Here is a 14,486-nt window from a genome sequence, read left to right on the forward strand (position 1 = left end):
ATGTTGATTATGTGTTAAATTAATTGTTCAGTCTTAAAAAAAACTCCAAAAGCCCAAGTCTGACCTTTTGTCCAGACCCCAAAAATGTTCACTTTGCAGTTACATAAAACAGAGAAAGTCAAGAAAGTCCTTACATTTGAGAAGCTGAAACCACAGAATGTTTGGTTTCCAAGGCTAATTCAACAACTTTGACATTTAAAGCTCCTTAGAAATCATTGAATTTGTGTTCTTATCCTTTTTATTTTACATGTTTATTCAAATAAATGTAACTTTCGTCTCAACTCAACAGCCTTCAGTTTGTGACCGTGGCTATTTCTGTATCTCCATTATTACGACAGATGTTTGCAGTGAGAATCAAAAGTGTGTTGTTGTCATGTGAACTCAACTGTACAGAACACTGTGTGATGTTAAGCTCATTAGAATTAATCTGTGGTATTGAGGCGTTCAATTAGGAATCTTAGGCAGTAATGCACCCACCTCTGTCTTTCTTGGTGGACGTCTTTAGCTCCTCGATGAGCAGGGTGTGCTTTTCCATTTCCCCTGTATACTGCTCCACCTGCTCACTCAGGGTCTTGATTTGATTATCTCTCTCTTGGACGGCCTTTAAGGAATTCGACAACAGTTTAAATTTACGAGAATGTTTGTCAAAGGTCGAGCACAGCTGTAGCGCACAAACTCATCGACACTTTCATCATTAAGGTAATTTATGAAATGCAGAAAACAGGGGGAGGCTGGGGTTAAGAGGCACATGACAGATGAAACTTACACTGCAGAGCTCATATATGACCTGACCCAGAGCAGCAATAGAGACATGGAAGGGAGGACAAGTTGATAAAGCATGTCGAGGGGAAGAGTGAGAGCAGAAAGTAGGAAAAGTGACGAATGGAGGAAAGAATAAAAATGACAATCAAAGCCGAGGCAGGTCTCTCCTGCTCAAAAGACAAAGATAAAAGGCATTCACACAATGATGTTCCACATTGTAATTAGGATTTTTATCTTTTTATCTACTCAAGTATGCAGGGTCTGGAAGAATTATCTGGAGCACTCAGTTATATTTAAAGCTTCTTGACAAATTTGCATAACACACCACCGCCTTATGTGCTGCAACTATTGACGTAATAATTTAAAACATAACCACTATAAATACTTCTGTCAACACACGGCTGGAATAAATATCAATTATATGTTTAAGTGATAGAATTTTATAGTACATTATTTTCCATTAATAATACATTTTGTGGTGCAAGGTGCTCCAAAGTTTGACAACAACCAACAGGATGACTCCTTCCACTGTGTTTGGACAGACCTGCTGCAAGGCAATAATGTTGCTTTTGTCCAAGTCCAACTGGGCCGAACGCAGCTTTTCCCTTAGATCGCGGATCATCTGCTGGTAGACTAAGATTTCATCGTCCTTCCCAGAGAGCACCCTCTATGTGTGAGGAAAAGATCATGTCAGCACAATGGACTGCTCATGAGGTTCAGTAGAACAGTTCAAAAAAAGAGCCGAACTCAGTGAGGGTGGTAAAGAAGCATAGTGATGTGCACATTTACATGATTCTTAGTCGTAGAAACTAATCCACACCAGGAGCTTAATCAAGGAAGTAAGTCCTTTCAGCGCGTTCGTATTTGCGCTACTGTAACTCCTTAAGAACTGTGAAGTTTAGGCAAATAAGTCTGGTAACGTATTTAAAGAAATGCAATCTTTGAAACAATATAGCATCACAGTCCTCGTCTTAGTAGTCCTCCTCTGGGGGGACAGGAACTGAATTTAGACTCCAGTTCCTGCGGTCGAAAGATTTAAGTCTTAAATAAGAGGCGCGCTGTAGAGAGTTGTAGACGTTTGATTAACACTCACCTTCCATTCCTCTACTTTGGCATTGACTGCTGCCATAATTGGGTCCTCCTCTTCATTCATGCTATGAATTTTATCTCTTAACTCTCTGACCTGCAAATTAAACACACAACCCATAAAAGCTTCAACATTCCTCTTTTGATAATAATCGAGTTCCTGTGGGAGATAATCTTGCAGTCAGTCTCAGGGATTGGTTGGGGGAAAAAAATCACCTGCCAAAAATAACAAATTGCCTTTTTGTTTGAAGTGATTACTTAGCAGAATCGCTGAAAACATTGCCACGAAATTAAAAGTGCTCTTGACAGTCGGTTTCGCAGCACTTTTTAGACGCATGTAAAAGCCCATCTTGTAGTGAGTGTGAGTGTTTAAACTGTATGAAACTGGCAGAGACAGCAGAGGACAGAATCATGCAGCCCTAATGACACCGAACCACGGTTGAGACTCTCAGCATAGATTTTTTTTTACTACACAACAATTTTGGCATAAACATTTACCCGCCAATGTGACGGACAGCTTTCTGACATTTACTCGCCCAATGAAAATCTACCTGCGTTTGGTGCATGGCAGGTGGTCATTGCGTACCCTGCTTGCAGTAATATGATAAATGGTGTCAGGTAGCTCATCTCAGCATTAAACTACAGACCTTCTTGTGATGGGATCACACCAACTGCAATGCCACGTCGGGCCAGGTGCGCAAAGTGATGGGGCAATGAACCCCTTCCCTACTTCCAGCCCCCCTGCTCGAAGAACACCCATGGATGGATTACTAAACAGGCCTACAGGGCGCCAGGCCCAGGAGCCCATAATGTCAGGGGCCCTGATTCATAAAATGTTGCTGAAAAAGAAACGCAAAATGACCACAAAGAGACAAAATGATTACTATAGGGATGCAAAATGACCACGAAGAGATGCTGAATGACCACAAGTATATACACAAAATGACCACAAAGGGACATAACGATTACTAGAGGGATGCGAAATGACCACGAAGAGATGCTAAATGACCACAAGTATACAAAAAAATTACCACAAAGAGACAAAACAATTACTATAGGAATGCAAAATGACCACAAAGAGACGAAACAATTACTATAGGGATGCAAAATGACCACGAAGAGACGAAACAATTACTATAGGGATGCAAAATGACCACGAAGAGACAAAACAATTACTATAGGGATGCAAAATGACCACGAAGAGATGCTAAATGACTGAAAACAGACACAAAACGACCACACCGAGACAAAAAATAACTTCGGACACACAAAATTATCAAAAATACAGTAGATGTACAACATAAAATGTAAAATGTCTAAAAATAGATGCAAAACCACTACAAAGAGACGCTAAATGACTAAAAATAGATGCTAAACAATTACAAAGACGTAAAATACGAAACAAAATGACAACAAAAGGCCTTAATGCAGAATCTTTGAATTTGGGTGTCGTGTCATACGTCCATGAGAACACCCTGGCAAAATACCCAAAACCGCCATGGTAGACAAGTCGGTGTCTCTAGGACCACATTTTGCCACACACAGACTCACAGGGTGAAAAGGATACCAGCGTCACTGCTGTGGTTTCTAAATATATTTTACAAACTACACACAGATTCAGGGTGAGTAGAAAAAAAATTCGACTGAGGAGGCTCCTTACTTGCAGCTTTGCATGATCCCTCTCTTTCCTGAGCTGGTCCATAATGGAGTCGGTCTGCTGTACGACAATCTTCATCTTGTTGTACTCATCTGTCATTTTCTCCATCTCCTTCACCGACTCCTCCAGACTTTTCTGCATCTGCTCGTTCTGTGTCTTCAGGTGTACGTTTTCATCCTCCGCTCGCTAATGGGACATCAAACAATATAACTTAAACTTGATTTGTGAACCCGTATCTTTCACAGGCTGCACATAAGCACTGTGCTTCCCTTCGCCCAGGGCCTTGGTAGTTCTAGATGTTTCAAAGACTGAAGCATGGTGCTATCACCAGGCTTTCCAAATACATTTCTAATGACCTCATTCACCAGATGGTATAGTAGACAAATACACGTCTAAGTACCTGAAGGTCCTCCAAGCACTGGTAGAGCTGTCGATTGGCCAGGTTGAGCTTCCTCTGAGTCTCAACGTTCTCATCTCTGGATGGAACGGGCTCTTTCTGATCCAGCTCTCCACGATAGAAGTCCACATCCTGCTGGAGCTGCTCGTTCTATTGCGGCCGTGAAAAGGGACGGACAGAATTAAGTTTCAGAAAAATAACGTGATCCAATGACCTGTGGTCACACACTAATCTAGAGACACTATTAAAGAACTGATTCGTCTCATGCTTGGATCTAGTTATTTCACTTAAAGATTATTAATCTAATAATTCTTTCAATACATTTTAAATGCAAAAATGATCTGGTTCCAGTTTCTTAAATGGATTTGTCTTGTATGATAGTGTTGGGGGGGGGGGGGGCAGTTGTACTGTTGATTGACAAAACAAGCAGTTTTCTAAGACGTCTTCTTGGGCTCTGGAACTTGTAATCAGCATTTTCAGTATTTCCTAACATTTTATAGTCGATGAATCTATTAGTCATGAAACACCAAGTTAATAGATAATAACAAATAACTTCAGTTAATACCCGTCAACGTCCAAACCTGCTACAGACCAGTTACTCACGTATTTACAGTCAAATATACTCTATTACAATGAAATCTACCGTGTCACTTTATATACTCCAACACCAGGAAACTGCCCTATTAACACACTTTATATTATACATATTTGTTATTTGTATCATGTTCCTTCCTTCCTCTCTGGTCTGTTAATGATCATATACAAGTATGCTCCTATTCTCACACTGTCCCTATTGGCCACATACACTCTCTCAAACCTTTCATGGAGTGCTATAAAACTCTTTGGTAACTAAAAATAACAACAATTCTGCAGCAGATTGTTGAAATGTGTACCACATATGCTGGCTCACTTGTACCTTTATAGAACTAATACACTATCAAACTGAGCCTTATTTTGAAGAACCAAACCTTTATTTTACTTCACTACCTCTGTTTCTTACCTTGCTCTTAAGTTTTTTTATCTAAGACAGTGGAATAGAAAGAGATGAAAAGAGATGATGAATTGTGAGAAAGCATTCAAAGGATGGCAGAGCACATGGTAATAATGGATGGTGCACTGACTGAGGATGAAATGATGAAAGAAAAATGCTCTATCATATAGTCTCAGCTGTCATATACCTCTCTTTTCAGCTTCTTGACCTCGTCCTCAGCCTCCTCTGCTCTCACAACCAACTGGGAAAACAAAGCAGAGTACAAAACGCAGAAACACAGGACCAATTAAATTACACCAGATCCACAACAAGCATGTTACGTTTGTACTAGTCAAAGAATTCAATTCACTTGTAATGAACCACTAAATTGAACAAAATGTAAGTTCTTTAGTTTAAAATGTGTATTACTGGAGTTACTGATATAAACACAGTATATGCAGTACAATAAAACTCTCTGAAACTGTCTCTTTCCATGAATAAAATCAAGGGAAACAAATAATTATCTTCAATAGCAAGTACTTAAAAGGACATACAGCACAACGACCACCTTTACATGCACAAAATATTCCAGTTTTCTTGTGGCAGACGGATTAATCGGTCGGCTGATCAATGACATTTTGAGAGTGTCTGTAGACACATCTGCAAGTGGTCTTGTCAGTGTGGCAGCTGGGGAACAAAGTTAGCTTACGGGGCTTATAAAAACTGTTGTATGAGCGTCACCATCCGGTAAGCAAGTGTAACTGTGAAGCCTTTTAGGGGCCAACACAACAGAACGGTTAAAAAAGCAAAACAATGCTACAATTGATACCCTACAACTAAACACAGAGATTTGTCATTAAATTGTTGTATTGACCAGATGTCAAAAATAACAACATGATACCGGCATTATTATAATGGCCATTAAAAATATCATAGGCCCTGCAAAAAAGTGCAGTAACTACGTAATCACTAATACCATAATGTCTGAACAGGTTTGTGCCTGAAGCTTTACAAGTTAGGATTGATTTGGATAGAAATTATAACACTGTTAACCATAGACTATCATAGATGTGCCAAATATTCATTTGTTGGGACTGTAAACAAACTTTGAAGCCATTTTCTATCATTTAAATTATTTTGTTATTGCAGCTTGGCCTCAAAGTCGTTTTTTGCCCTTACTACAAAAACTACAATATTGTTAAAAAGCTGTTGACATGGCTAATAAAAAAATGAATATTTCACAAACATTCCTGTTTACATGCAAAAAAGGATGTTTTCCACCATCTAGTTGAAAAGGTTGCTGTTGCGATATTTGCATGTATTCAAAAACCTGTTGATATCCAAGTCTTTCATTATGTTTAAAAGGAGTTGTGTTTCTCCTCCTGACACTCCTTGGGCACGCAACTCTACCTGAGCCATGCAAATTGTTTTCTAATTGGTTTGTGTACAACAACCCTACACTAGCAACGCACAGAGCTGACCGTGAGCCGTCTCAAACTGCGGTAAAAACCTGAACTGATACCAATAATCTGAATGAGCTTTACACATGTCCAAAGAACGCTCTTAAACCCGAATAATCCCGGCATATCTCCCACGTCTTGAGTGGAAAATGCTATATTCAGAAAAAGGCCTTAATTGAAATGCTTCAAGTGAATATGGCGTTTACATGGCCCGTATCAAATTCAACATTGTCACATTCTGAATAATAGTGGAATTTAAGTGTGCATGTAAACATAATCCATGTCTAACTAATGTGCCATGCTCTTAGGTTAGACAAATGTCTGACTAATGAGCTAACAGGTCAGCCAAGGACTATGAGTCCTATGCACTGCGTGGGGATTATGGGAAACATGCTCATACCTCCTCGTTGGTTTTCTTTTCCTTGCCCATGTCTTTCTTTAAATGGGTCAACTCTTTCTCCCGCTGCTCCAGCTGGGTCTCGAGCTGCCGTATCTCATCTCTCAGAAAACGGTTGTCTGGCACTTTGCCCGGGTGCTGAGCCGTATCAATCGGAAACAAGACAACCCGACACCCAAACAAACCCAACCATGAAACCTCTTAGTCTCCTATCACTTCCATCTGTTCACAATAATAATATATGCATACACTGTCGTTAACAAGTCCTAAAACATGGATTACCTGTCTCTTTGCATGACAAACAGTGGGAGTGCAAATTCTGAATTCATACAAACCTTTGACAAAAAATGAAAATAACAATCAATGTGAAACTAGCTGTAATGGCTATGAGCTCGTAAGGAATTAGCTGTAATCTTCTTAGGTGCTGTCAGTCAGTGGTCACCACAACCAATCCTATTGTAGCCACTGCTTATACTCTATGATTGGCTAAAAGATCTGGCTCTGTTGCCGGAAGTAAAACACCGCAAAGGGTGATTTCCAGTTAGACACATTTAGTTTAATGGCACCGCTGACGATCCTCCCACTGATAAAAATGAAAACCTCAGTAGCATGTGAAATACAGTATGTAAGCATGCAGACATACAGCGTATGCAGACAGATAAATGCTGAAAAGTGTTACCTTGTGCTCTCGTTCCAGCCTCGATAGCTTGGCAAGAAGTTCATTTTCTACAGTGCAGGAGACACAAGCAACAACAGGGTTTTTTATCATCAAAATTTATACATACAAAACATTTAAATACTACTACTGTATTAGTGCACTAACCAGTTTTGGCATGCTTTACACCAATTTCTTCGACAAAGTTGGAGGAAAGAATAGCTTCCCGGTCCTTAATCTAACAGGCAGGGGGGAGAAGACAATTACATATGAATGATTGCAATATTTCAAGAAGCATAAAATAGCAACAAGATTAATACTGTGAACTTAGCTTAGTAATTACAAACTACATTTTCTTGCATATTGAAACACATTATGCATGCTAGTGGGATTACAGATGGATGTGCATGGGAACGATTAGAATATAGAAATAATAATAATACTGAACACCTTCAATAGGGTCTGAAACACCTTGAGGACTTGAACAATGCTCTCCGGAGTTTTGTCCTTCACCTCCCATTCTTCCGTCTGCATGGAAAGCATGGTGCAAGTGATTAAACAGTAAAATGCAGTCATTTAAACTCATTGTAACAATATTCTGAGCACAAAACCTGCACCAAAACAGAGACCGAGTTGGAACCAAAACAATATTTCAAAGTATATTACAGTTACATGCATTTTTTATTATTTACATGGACTGATCAAAGTTTAGACTGTAGCAATGAATTTACATTAAGTTTAACAAGGCCTTTATGCAGATGTATATATCTAGGTCAAAGGGGAGAGGGCAGTCAAAACAAAACAATCCGATTTGTACATTTTGCTGACAAAGCCATTGAGCAAGGAACTGTAATACCCTGAGCAATAATTTCAAACCAGCAGGACAGTAGTCTTTCTTTGTGCATGTTGACATAGCTGCACATACACAACACCACTGAACTCAACTTGTAATTTGCAGTGGTGGAACAAGTACTAAGTAAGTAACAAGTACTTTTAACTTAAGTAAAGATAGTAATGTCGTACAGTGGAAACACTCGGTTTCTTAAGTGAAAGTACAAAAGTATTAGCATTAAATGTACCTAAAGTACAAAAAGTCAAAGTACTCATTATGCAGAATTGCCTGTTTCCGAATAATATAGTATGGGATTATAATTATTGATAGATTAATGATAATATCTAATGTTGCATTTGATAAAGGTGGGCTAAGGTAGTACTTTATAGACTGCTGACGCTTAATCCATAACATTCACTGTTTTATTTGTTGATTATATTTTGTATAAGTGATCTGAATCTGTGAAGTAATTAGTAAATACAGTTACCACATACAGTACATGCAGGGGAGGAGAATTACTCAAGTAAAGTACCTAAAAAGGGTTACTAAAGTACAGGTACTGAGTAGATGCACTTGTTTACTCTCCACCACTGGTAATTTGAAACCAGAGAAGCGTTGGCGGTGGGGAAACTGTGATGCTAACGTTTACAAATACTGTTGGGAAGCGTTGGTGACAATTACCAAAACAAGCATGCCGAAGACCTCGTCCAGTTGGTGTTTTTCACATTCAAGTAGGCTCGCTGGGTCGATTCTCGTCACTTTATCCCACTCAAGAGCAGCAGGCATCCTGACTATCGGCGTGTTTGCAAATATTTCACCAGTATTTGAGCAGACACCTACGTTCACAGTGCAGTGTTCATGTTAGCTAGTTAGCTAGCTCGTTGAAGTTGGGAAGCTAAAGATTTACATCGCTGTGCTCCTCAAATTTGGCTCAAACGCTATGGTTACACTCAAATTAGTTTAGTCAATTAGCTTAACTATGCTAACGTTAACTAACTACTCAATTCGAAGATCATTCAACTGCACTCGTGTTCGTAAATGGACGTTTGGTAGCAAAGCAAGATAAGTTAAACAGTTTAAATGTAATCTATTTATACATGTAGTTATTTAATAACGCTCAGAAAGATACATTAAATATCGTTATGCCTAATAGGGAGAATAACATTGGCTATAAAAGAGTTAAAATGACAGTAAACAGCCATCCTGAGGTTTCCATGATGTGATGCTTCGGCTGCTAGGTTACCGTGGCAACGCCAGAAGTAACTTGGTTAGCTGTTAGCTTAGTGAGCTAACGTCAGTCAACAAGGAAATACAACTAGTCAGAAGCGGAGAATTAACTTTACCAAAGTGTAAACACATGACGCATATAACGTTACAACAAACTACACATATTAACAACGCGGTAGTGGCTGCGTACACGTGACTAATGTAAAAAAAGCACCGAGTCTAGTGTGTGCTAGCGTTTAACTCGCGCGGTTTCCTGTTTGTTTTTCTTTTTTTTTCTCCCCAACTTTATTTACACAAACACTCAAAACAGTGCACTGATTACTGTTCAATCTGAAAACTATATTACCATAGCAACAACAACAATATCACTGGAGGTAGTGCATACGTCATTAATACAACAAAACATTGATGCACATAAATAATTACAGATCAGATTAATTACAAATGGCTTTGGTTTTCACAGCTTTGCAGTTTGTGCAGCACTTTATGTCCTGGTAGGAGTTAAAGTAAGAAATAAAAACAATAAAAGTAGGTTTCTGGTTTGCGAATGTGGTGGTGTGTAAATACAATTTAGCTAATCATAAGAAAATATTAATACATAACTTTTTGACAGGAAATGTATTTTTAAAAAAATGGAGTTTGAGTTGTATACCTAACATTTTGTTTAAAAAGAGGGTAATTTCATGCCATAGTGTTTGAATAAAAGAGCATTCCCAAAAAGATGTTGTGTTGTTTCATCTGTGATGTGATAAAAGGAGCAGAGAGGATCATTATTTAACTGTTGTAAGATGTACAAGATTCAAGAAGCTTTATTTATTTATATATTTATTTATTTTATATATTTAAACAGTAAACAATAAACTCTTACTTAAGTAGATATGAGGTAGATGTTAGAAAACAGGTCAAATAAAATTTACGGAAAATGAAATCAGATAAGTTAGATGTAGAGGAAATGTACAAGATAACATATTTATGACTGTATATGACAGAAATGAGGTGTGGTGGATTCAAGATTCAAGAAGCTTTATCTATCACGAGGGAAATGATTGTGCAACAGTTTCAATACAAAGATGGGAAAGGATCAGAGTGACAATAAGCTAACATAATCAAATCAAAATAAAGCTAACATCAAATAAATCAACAATAACTAAATGTGACAGAGTGCAACAGACATTGTGGTTAAATGTAGGTTCAAACAATATACAACAATACGCAGCGTGCAGTTTAGCAGCATATTGAAATAAGATAAGTACAAACTAAATAAGTGAGAAGGAGCGATACGTGAAAACAGTGTTAATTGTACATCTTACAATAACAGAATTAACAGAGATAAAAAAACAAACATTATTTTGGATAATAACTATGTTTTTTCCATCCTATATCAAAATACTGATTATTAGCAGCTTTACCATTTGTGCATCTTTTTATTAATCCCCTTATACATTTATTATTATACTATTATTTGTTTTTATACTCAAAAAAGGATCTGGGTTCCCTGTGTGACTCTCTGGTTGAGAGGTTTGCTGGATATTATCTGTGATTGCACATTAAAGTATAATTTAAGACCTGAAGGAACTGCAGCAAAGACAAATGCACAGTATCGGGCTCCTCTGCACCGGAAGTGATAGTGATGCTGTGTTGCAGCTAGCTTTCGGCTTTCACCAGTGGGATGCCCCTTTGCTGAATAGTTTCTTCCGTGTGTGTTTGACTGTTAACCATTCCCGACGATTTGTTATCAACTCTGCAGTCACCGCCTGTCCTTCTTATAGAGACGGTAGGTAAGGAATTGCGTCCGGCTTATCGGTCTTCAAAAACTGCTATCAAAGCTAGTTAGCACTAGCTAGCTGCTACAGTCGCTTCATCTTTAGCTAACGTTGTGTTGGAGCAGTCAGGTTTGACTTTGGCACAGCTGTTTGATGCTGTTTGTACTCTTGGATTGTCGCGATCGAGTGATAGCAATGTTGATTTTGATTGTGTTGATTAGTTTAACCAACGCCTGCCATTGGGTGGTTGGTAATAGTAGAGCAATGTAAGCTAGCAGTGGCTTTAGGTTGCTGCTAAGGTCCACCCTCTTTTGCAGCCAGCTGTTACTGAACCGGCTGCTGGACTATTTCATTTAACAGCGTGCGGGCTCATACCTCCACACTTGGTTTTATATGTAGAGTTATCTGACAGGTTGTATCCCAAAGTTGGAGGCTAGAATAAGCCACCCTAATGAATACAATTCTATTCAATTCTATTCAATTTTATTTATAGTGCCAAATCATAACAAAAATGATCTCAGGACACTTTACAGACTAGGTACAGACAACACTCTATGACTTATTCATGATTCACATAGACCAAACAATTCCCCCGTAGAGTACGGTGGCAACGAAAACCTTCCCTCTTACAGACAGGAAACATAAAACAGGGTGGTTGAGTGTAAGGTTGGTAAAAGTGAGGAATAATATTATTAGTAGAAGAAGAAGAATTCCTTTATTAGTCCTGCAAGGGGGGAATTTGATTTTTCACTCTTATTGTTATTCATATTACACACACACACAGGCCCGAAATACACACACATGCACAGACTGGACCTCTATACATGCATGCAATGGAGAGATGTCAGAGCGAGGGGGCTGCCAGTGACCAGCGCCCCGAGCAGTTGGGGGTTCGGTGCCTTGCTCAACAGCACCTCAGCAGTGCCCAGGAGATGAACTGGCACCTCTCCAGCCACCAGTCCACGCTCCATTCATGGTCCACGCGGAACCGGCGACCCTCCAGTTCCCAGCCAAGTCACCTATGGACTGAGCTATTACCACCACCGCCATTCACCTTAACAGTGATTATCATGACAAGAAAGCATCTTAAGGACAGCTTAAGAAGAATTGTTAAACACAGGTGTCACTTACTTTAATGTAGGCGAATCACTGTATGAGGTTGTTTAACAGACTTATACCAAATCCAGCTGTTTTTGATTGAATGGTTGTTTTGAAAATGCAAGTCCAATCTACATTACAAGCTATTTTAAATCAGTTTTCAATGCCTTTGTGTTCCTGTACAGTGATCAATGACGGCTTTGGTCAGCCATGGCTGTCGTGTCATGGAAGGAGATTTTACTTTTGACTGGACTGGTGGTGGGATGTTACTGGAACAGTCTGTCTTGTGGCTTTGTGTTTGATGATGTCTCAGCAATCCTTGACAACAAGGACCTACGGCCCGTTACCCCTCTCCGCAACCTATTCCTCAATGACTTCTGGGGAACACCCATGTCTGAGGTAAGTCGTGGTGATAACACACCCCTGCGGTTTATCAGTGTGAGCTTACACTACATCTTAAAAGCTGATTTGGCATTTACATTGGGATGGTTTATTTGCAGTTTTATTTGGACAGATGTGGTTCAGCCTTTAATGTCTCTCAATCTGTCAACTGACAATATGTTGTTTATGTCCAACTACAGGAGCGGAGCCATAAATCTTACCGTCCCTTGACTGTACTCACCTTCCGACTGAACTACCTCTTCAGTGAGCTGAGCGCATCATCCTACCACCTGCTCAATATTGTCTTACACGCTGTAGTATGTGTGCTTTTCCTGCGAGTGTGCCGGTTGTTCCTGGACAAGACTTCCAGCTTGGTGGCAGCACTGCTGTTTGCTGTGCACCCCATCCACACAGAAGCTGTAAGTTTATATGTACTGTGTCAAGGCAAGGTATGCATCTAATACACAGTATGTTATGGCAGAGAATAACTTGACATACATACATACAAATGCAGACTCAAATAATGGAGCTTATTTGTGTTCATGCTCAGTTTAACAAGAACGTAAATTAAGATATAAAATCTATATTTACTGTATGATATACACTCATAAATTTACATTTGTATGTAAACATTTACAAAAACAACCATGAATAATTACTATACTACAACAGATGCCTTAAAAAAAAAACAATACACAACACGTAAAAAAAGACACTAACCTCAAATATTTGGTATTGAAAAGTCTGAGTGCTGTTGGCAGGGTTGCAGCTCCATAGCAGTCTGTTTATAATGAACATTGCTGTGTTAAACTGATCCACTGGACCTTTGTTATTATGGCTTTGATTTATATAGCTCCTTTCTCAGTGCTCAAGGCACTTTACAGAGTCTGTGCTTCATTCATTCACACAGACATACATGGTGGTGGTAAACTACGTAGTAGTCACATACGGCAGTCATACACTCACATGAGGCAAGGTGGGTGAAGTGTCTTGCCCAAGGACACAACAACCATGACACAAGTAGGGCAGGGCGGGGATCGAACTGCAGACCCTTCGGACATTGACTGACTCGCTCTACCAACTGAGCCACAGTCCACTGAAATTGTGTTATCACTTCCTTTATTTCCTGTTGAAACAATCAGTGAGGAATCAACTTTAAGTTTGAAGTATTGGCCTATTAGGTACATACACAGTTTTATAGGAGGTAGCATTTAAAGCAGTTTAAGTGTCCATTTCATGAGATCTTTATATGACTTGTTCAGTACCAGGCAAGACATCCCCAGCATTTGCTTGAGGGTGTTTCTAATTTGAAACTCCTTCCCCAGGTGATTCTCCACCACACTGGAAAGGCCCAGTAGGATTGATGAAGAAATGTTGAAGCAGTGAAGTCATATGTGAATTGTAAGCAGCAGACGGGTCATTTTCTACACAAACCACTACCAGTGCCCCATTATTCTGTTATTCAGTATGTATGCAAAACAGAACATTCTTGGTACGCTTCAGACCAGGCAACAAAACAGGACAATGCATAGTTTACAGGCATCTAAGACTGTGTAATCTAATGGGAGGGAGAGGAACAACACGGACTGTTAAGTGCAACCATCCACAGATACATTGCACAAAATAGGTTAAAACCTATTTATAAAGTGCTCCTGTTAACGAAAAAGGAAAAAACCTAGTTTTGATGTCCAAAATATACATGTACAGTAACGTGTAAAAGAAGCTATACTGCATAAGCAATGTGTATATGCTGTACGTGTCTTCACTGAACAGGGGAGGGCAATTAAGACATCACTCGTCT

General features: G+C 39.2%; 2 protein-coding genes across 2 annotated transcripts in view; one reads left to right on the forward strand and one right to left on the reverse strand.

The window, feature by feature from the left end:
* Nucleotides 1-9,685, reverse strand: part of cep290 (centrosomal protein 290) — a gene marked incomplete at its 3' end in the record, with an annotated part of 45,145 nt that extends 35,460 nt beyond the window's left edge. Inside the window, exons 1-11 of the mRNA XM_083916861.1 lie at nucleotides 8,898-9,685; nucleotides 7,835-7,912; nucleotides 7,553-7,622; nucleotides 7,409-7,455; nucleotides 6,733-6,867; nucleotides 5,081-5,134; nucleotides 3,906-4,052; nucleotides 3,509-3,691; nucleotides 1,856-1,945; nucleotides 1,307-1,429; nucleotides 478-601 (exon numbers count right to left, since the gene is read on the reverse strand). Coding sequence (XP_083772987.1) covers nucleotides 478-601; nucleotides 1,307-1,429; nucleotides 1,856-1,945; nucleotides 3,509-3,691; nucleotides 3,906-4,052; nucleotides 5,081-5,134; nucleotides 6,733-6,867; nucleotides 7,409-7,455; nucleotides 7,553-7,622; nucleotides 7,835-7,912; nucleotides 8,898-9,002 — 1,156 coding nt within the window. The 5' untranslated portion in view covers nucleotides 9,003-9,685. The remainder of the gene's footprint in view (nucleotides 1-477; nucleotides 602-1,306; nucleotides 1,430-1,855; nucleotides 1,946-3,508; nucleotides 3,692-3,905; nucleotides 4,053-5,080; nucleotides 5,135-6,732; nucleotides 6,868-7,408; nucleotides 7,456-7,552; nucleotides 7,623-7,834; nucleotides 7,913-8,897) is intronic.
* A 1,408-nt stretch (nucleotides 9,686-11,093) lies between these two features.
* The window catches only part of tmtc3 (transmembrane O-mannosyltransferase targeting cadherins 3), a 32,687-nt gene continuing 29,294 nt past the window's right edge, over nucleotides 11,094-14,486 (forward strand). Inside the window, exons 1-3 of the mRNA XM_083916219.1 lie at nucleotides 11,094-11,217; nucleotides 12,490-12,703; nucleotides 12,886-13,104. Coding sequence (XP_083772345.1) covers nucleotides 12,515-12,703; nucleotides 12,886-13,104 — 408 coding nt within the window. The 5' untranslated portion in view covers nucleotides 11,094-11,217; nucleotides 12,490-12,514. The remainder of the gene's footprint in view (nucleotides 11,218-12,489; nucleotides 12,704-12,885; nucleotides 13,105-14,486) is intronic.

Source organism: Echiichthys vipera, assembly GCF_963691815.1.
Source record: "Echiichthys vipera genome assembly, chromosome: 7".
In the NCBI taxonomy this organism is placed as follows: domain Eukaryota; kingdom Metazoa; phylum Chordata; class Actinopteri; order Perciformes; family Trachinidae; genus Echiichthys; species Echiichthys vipera.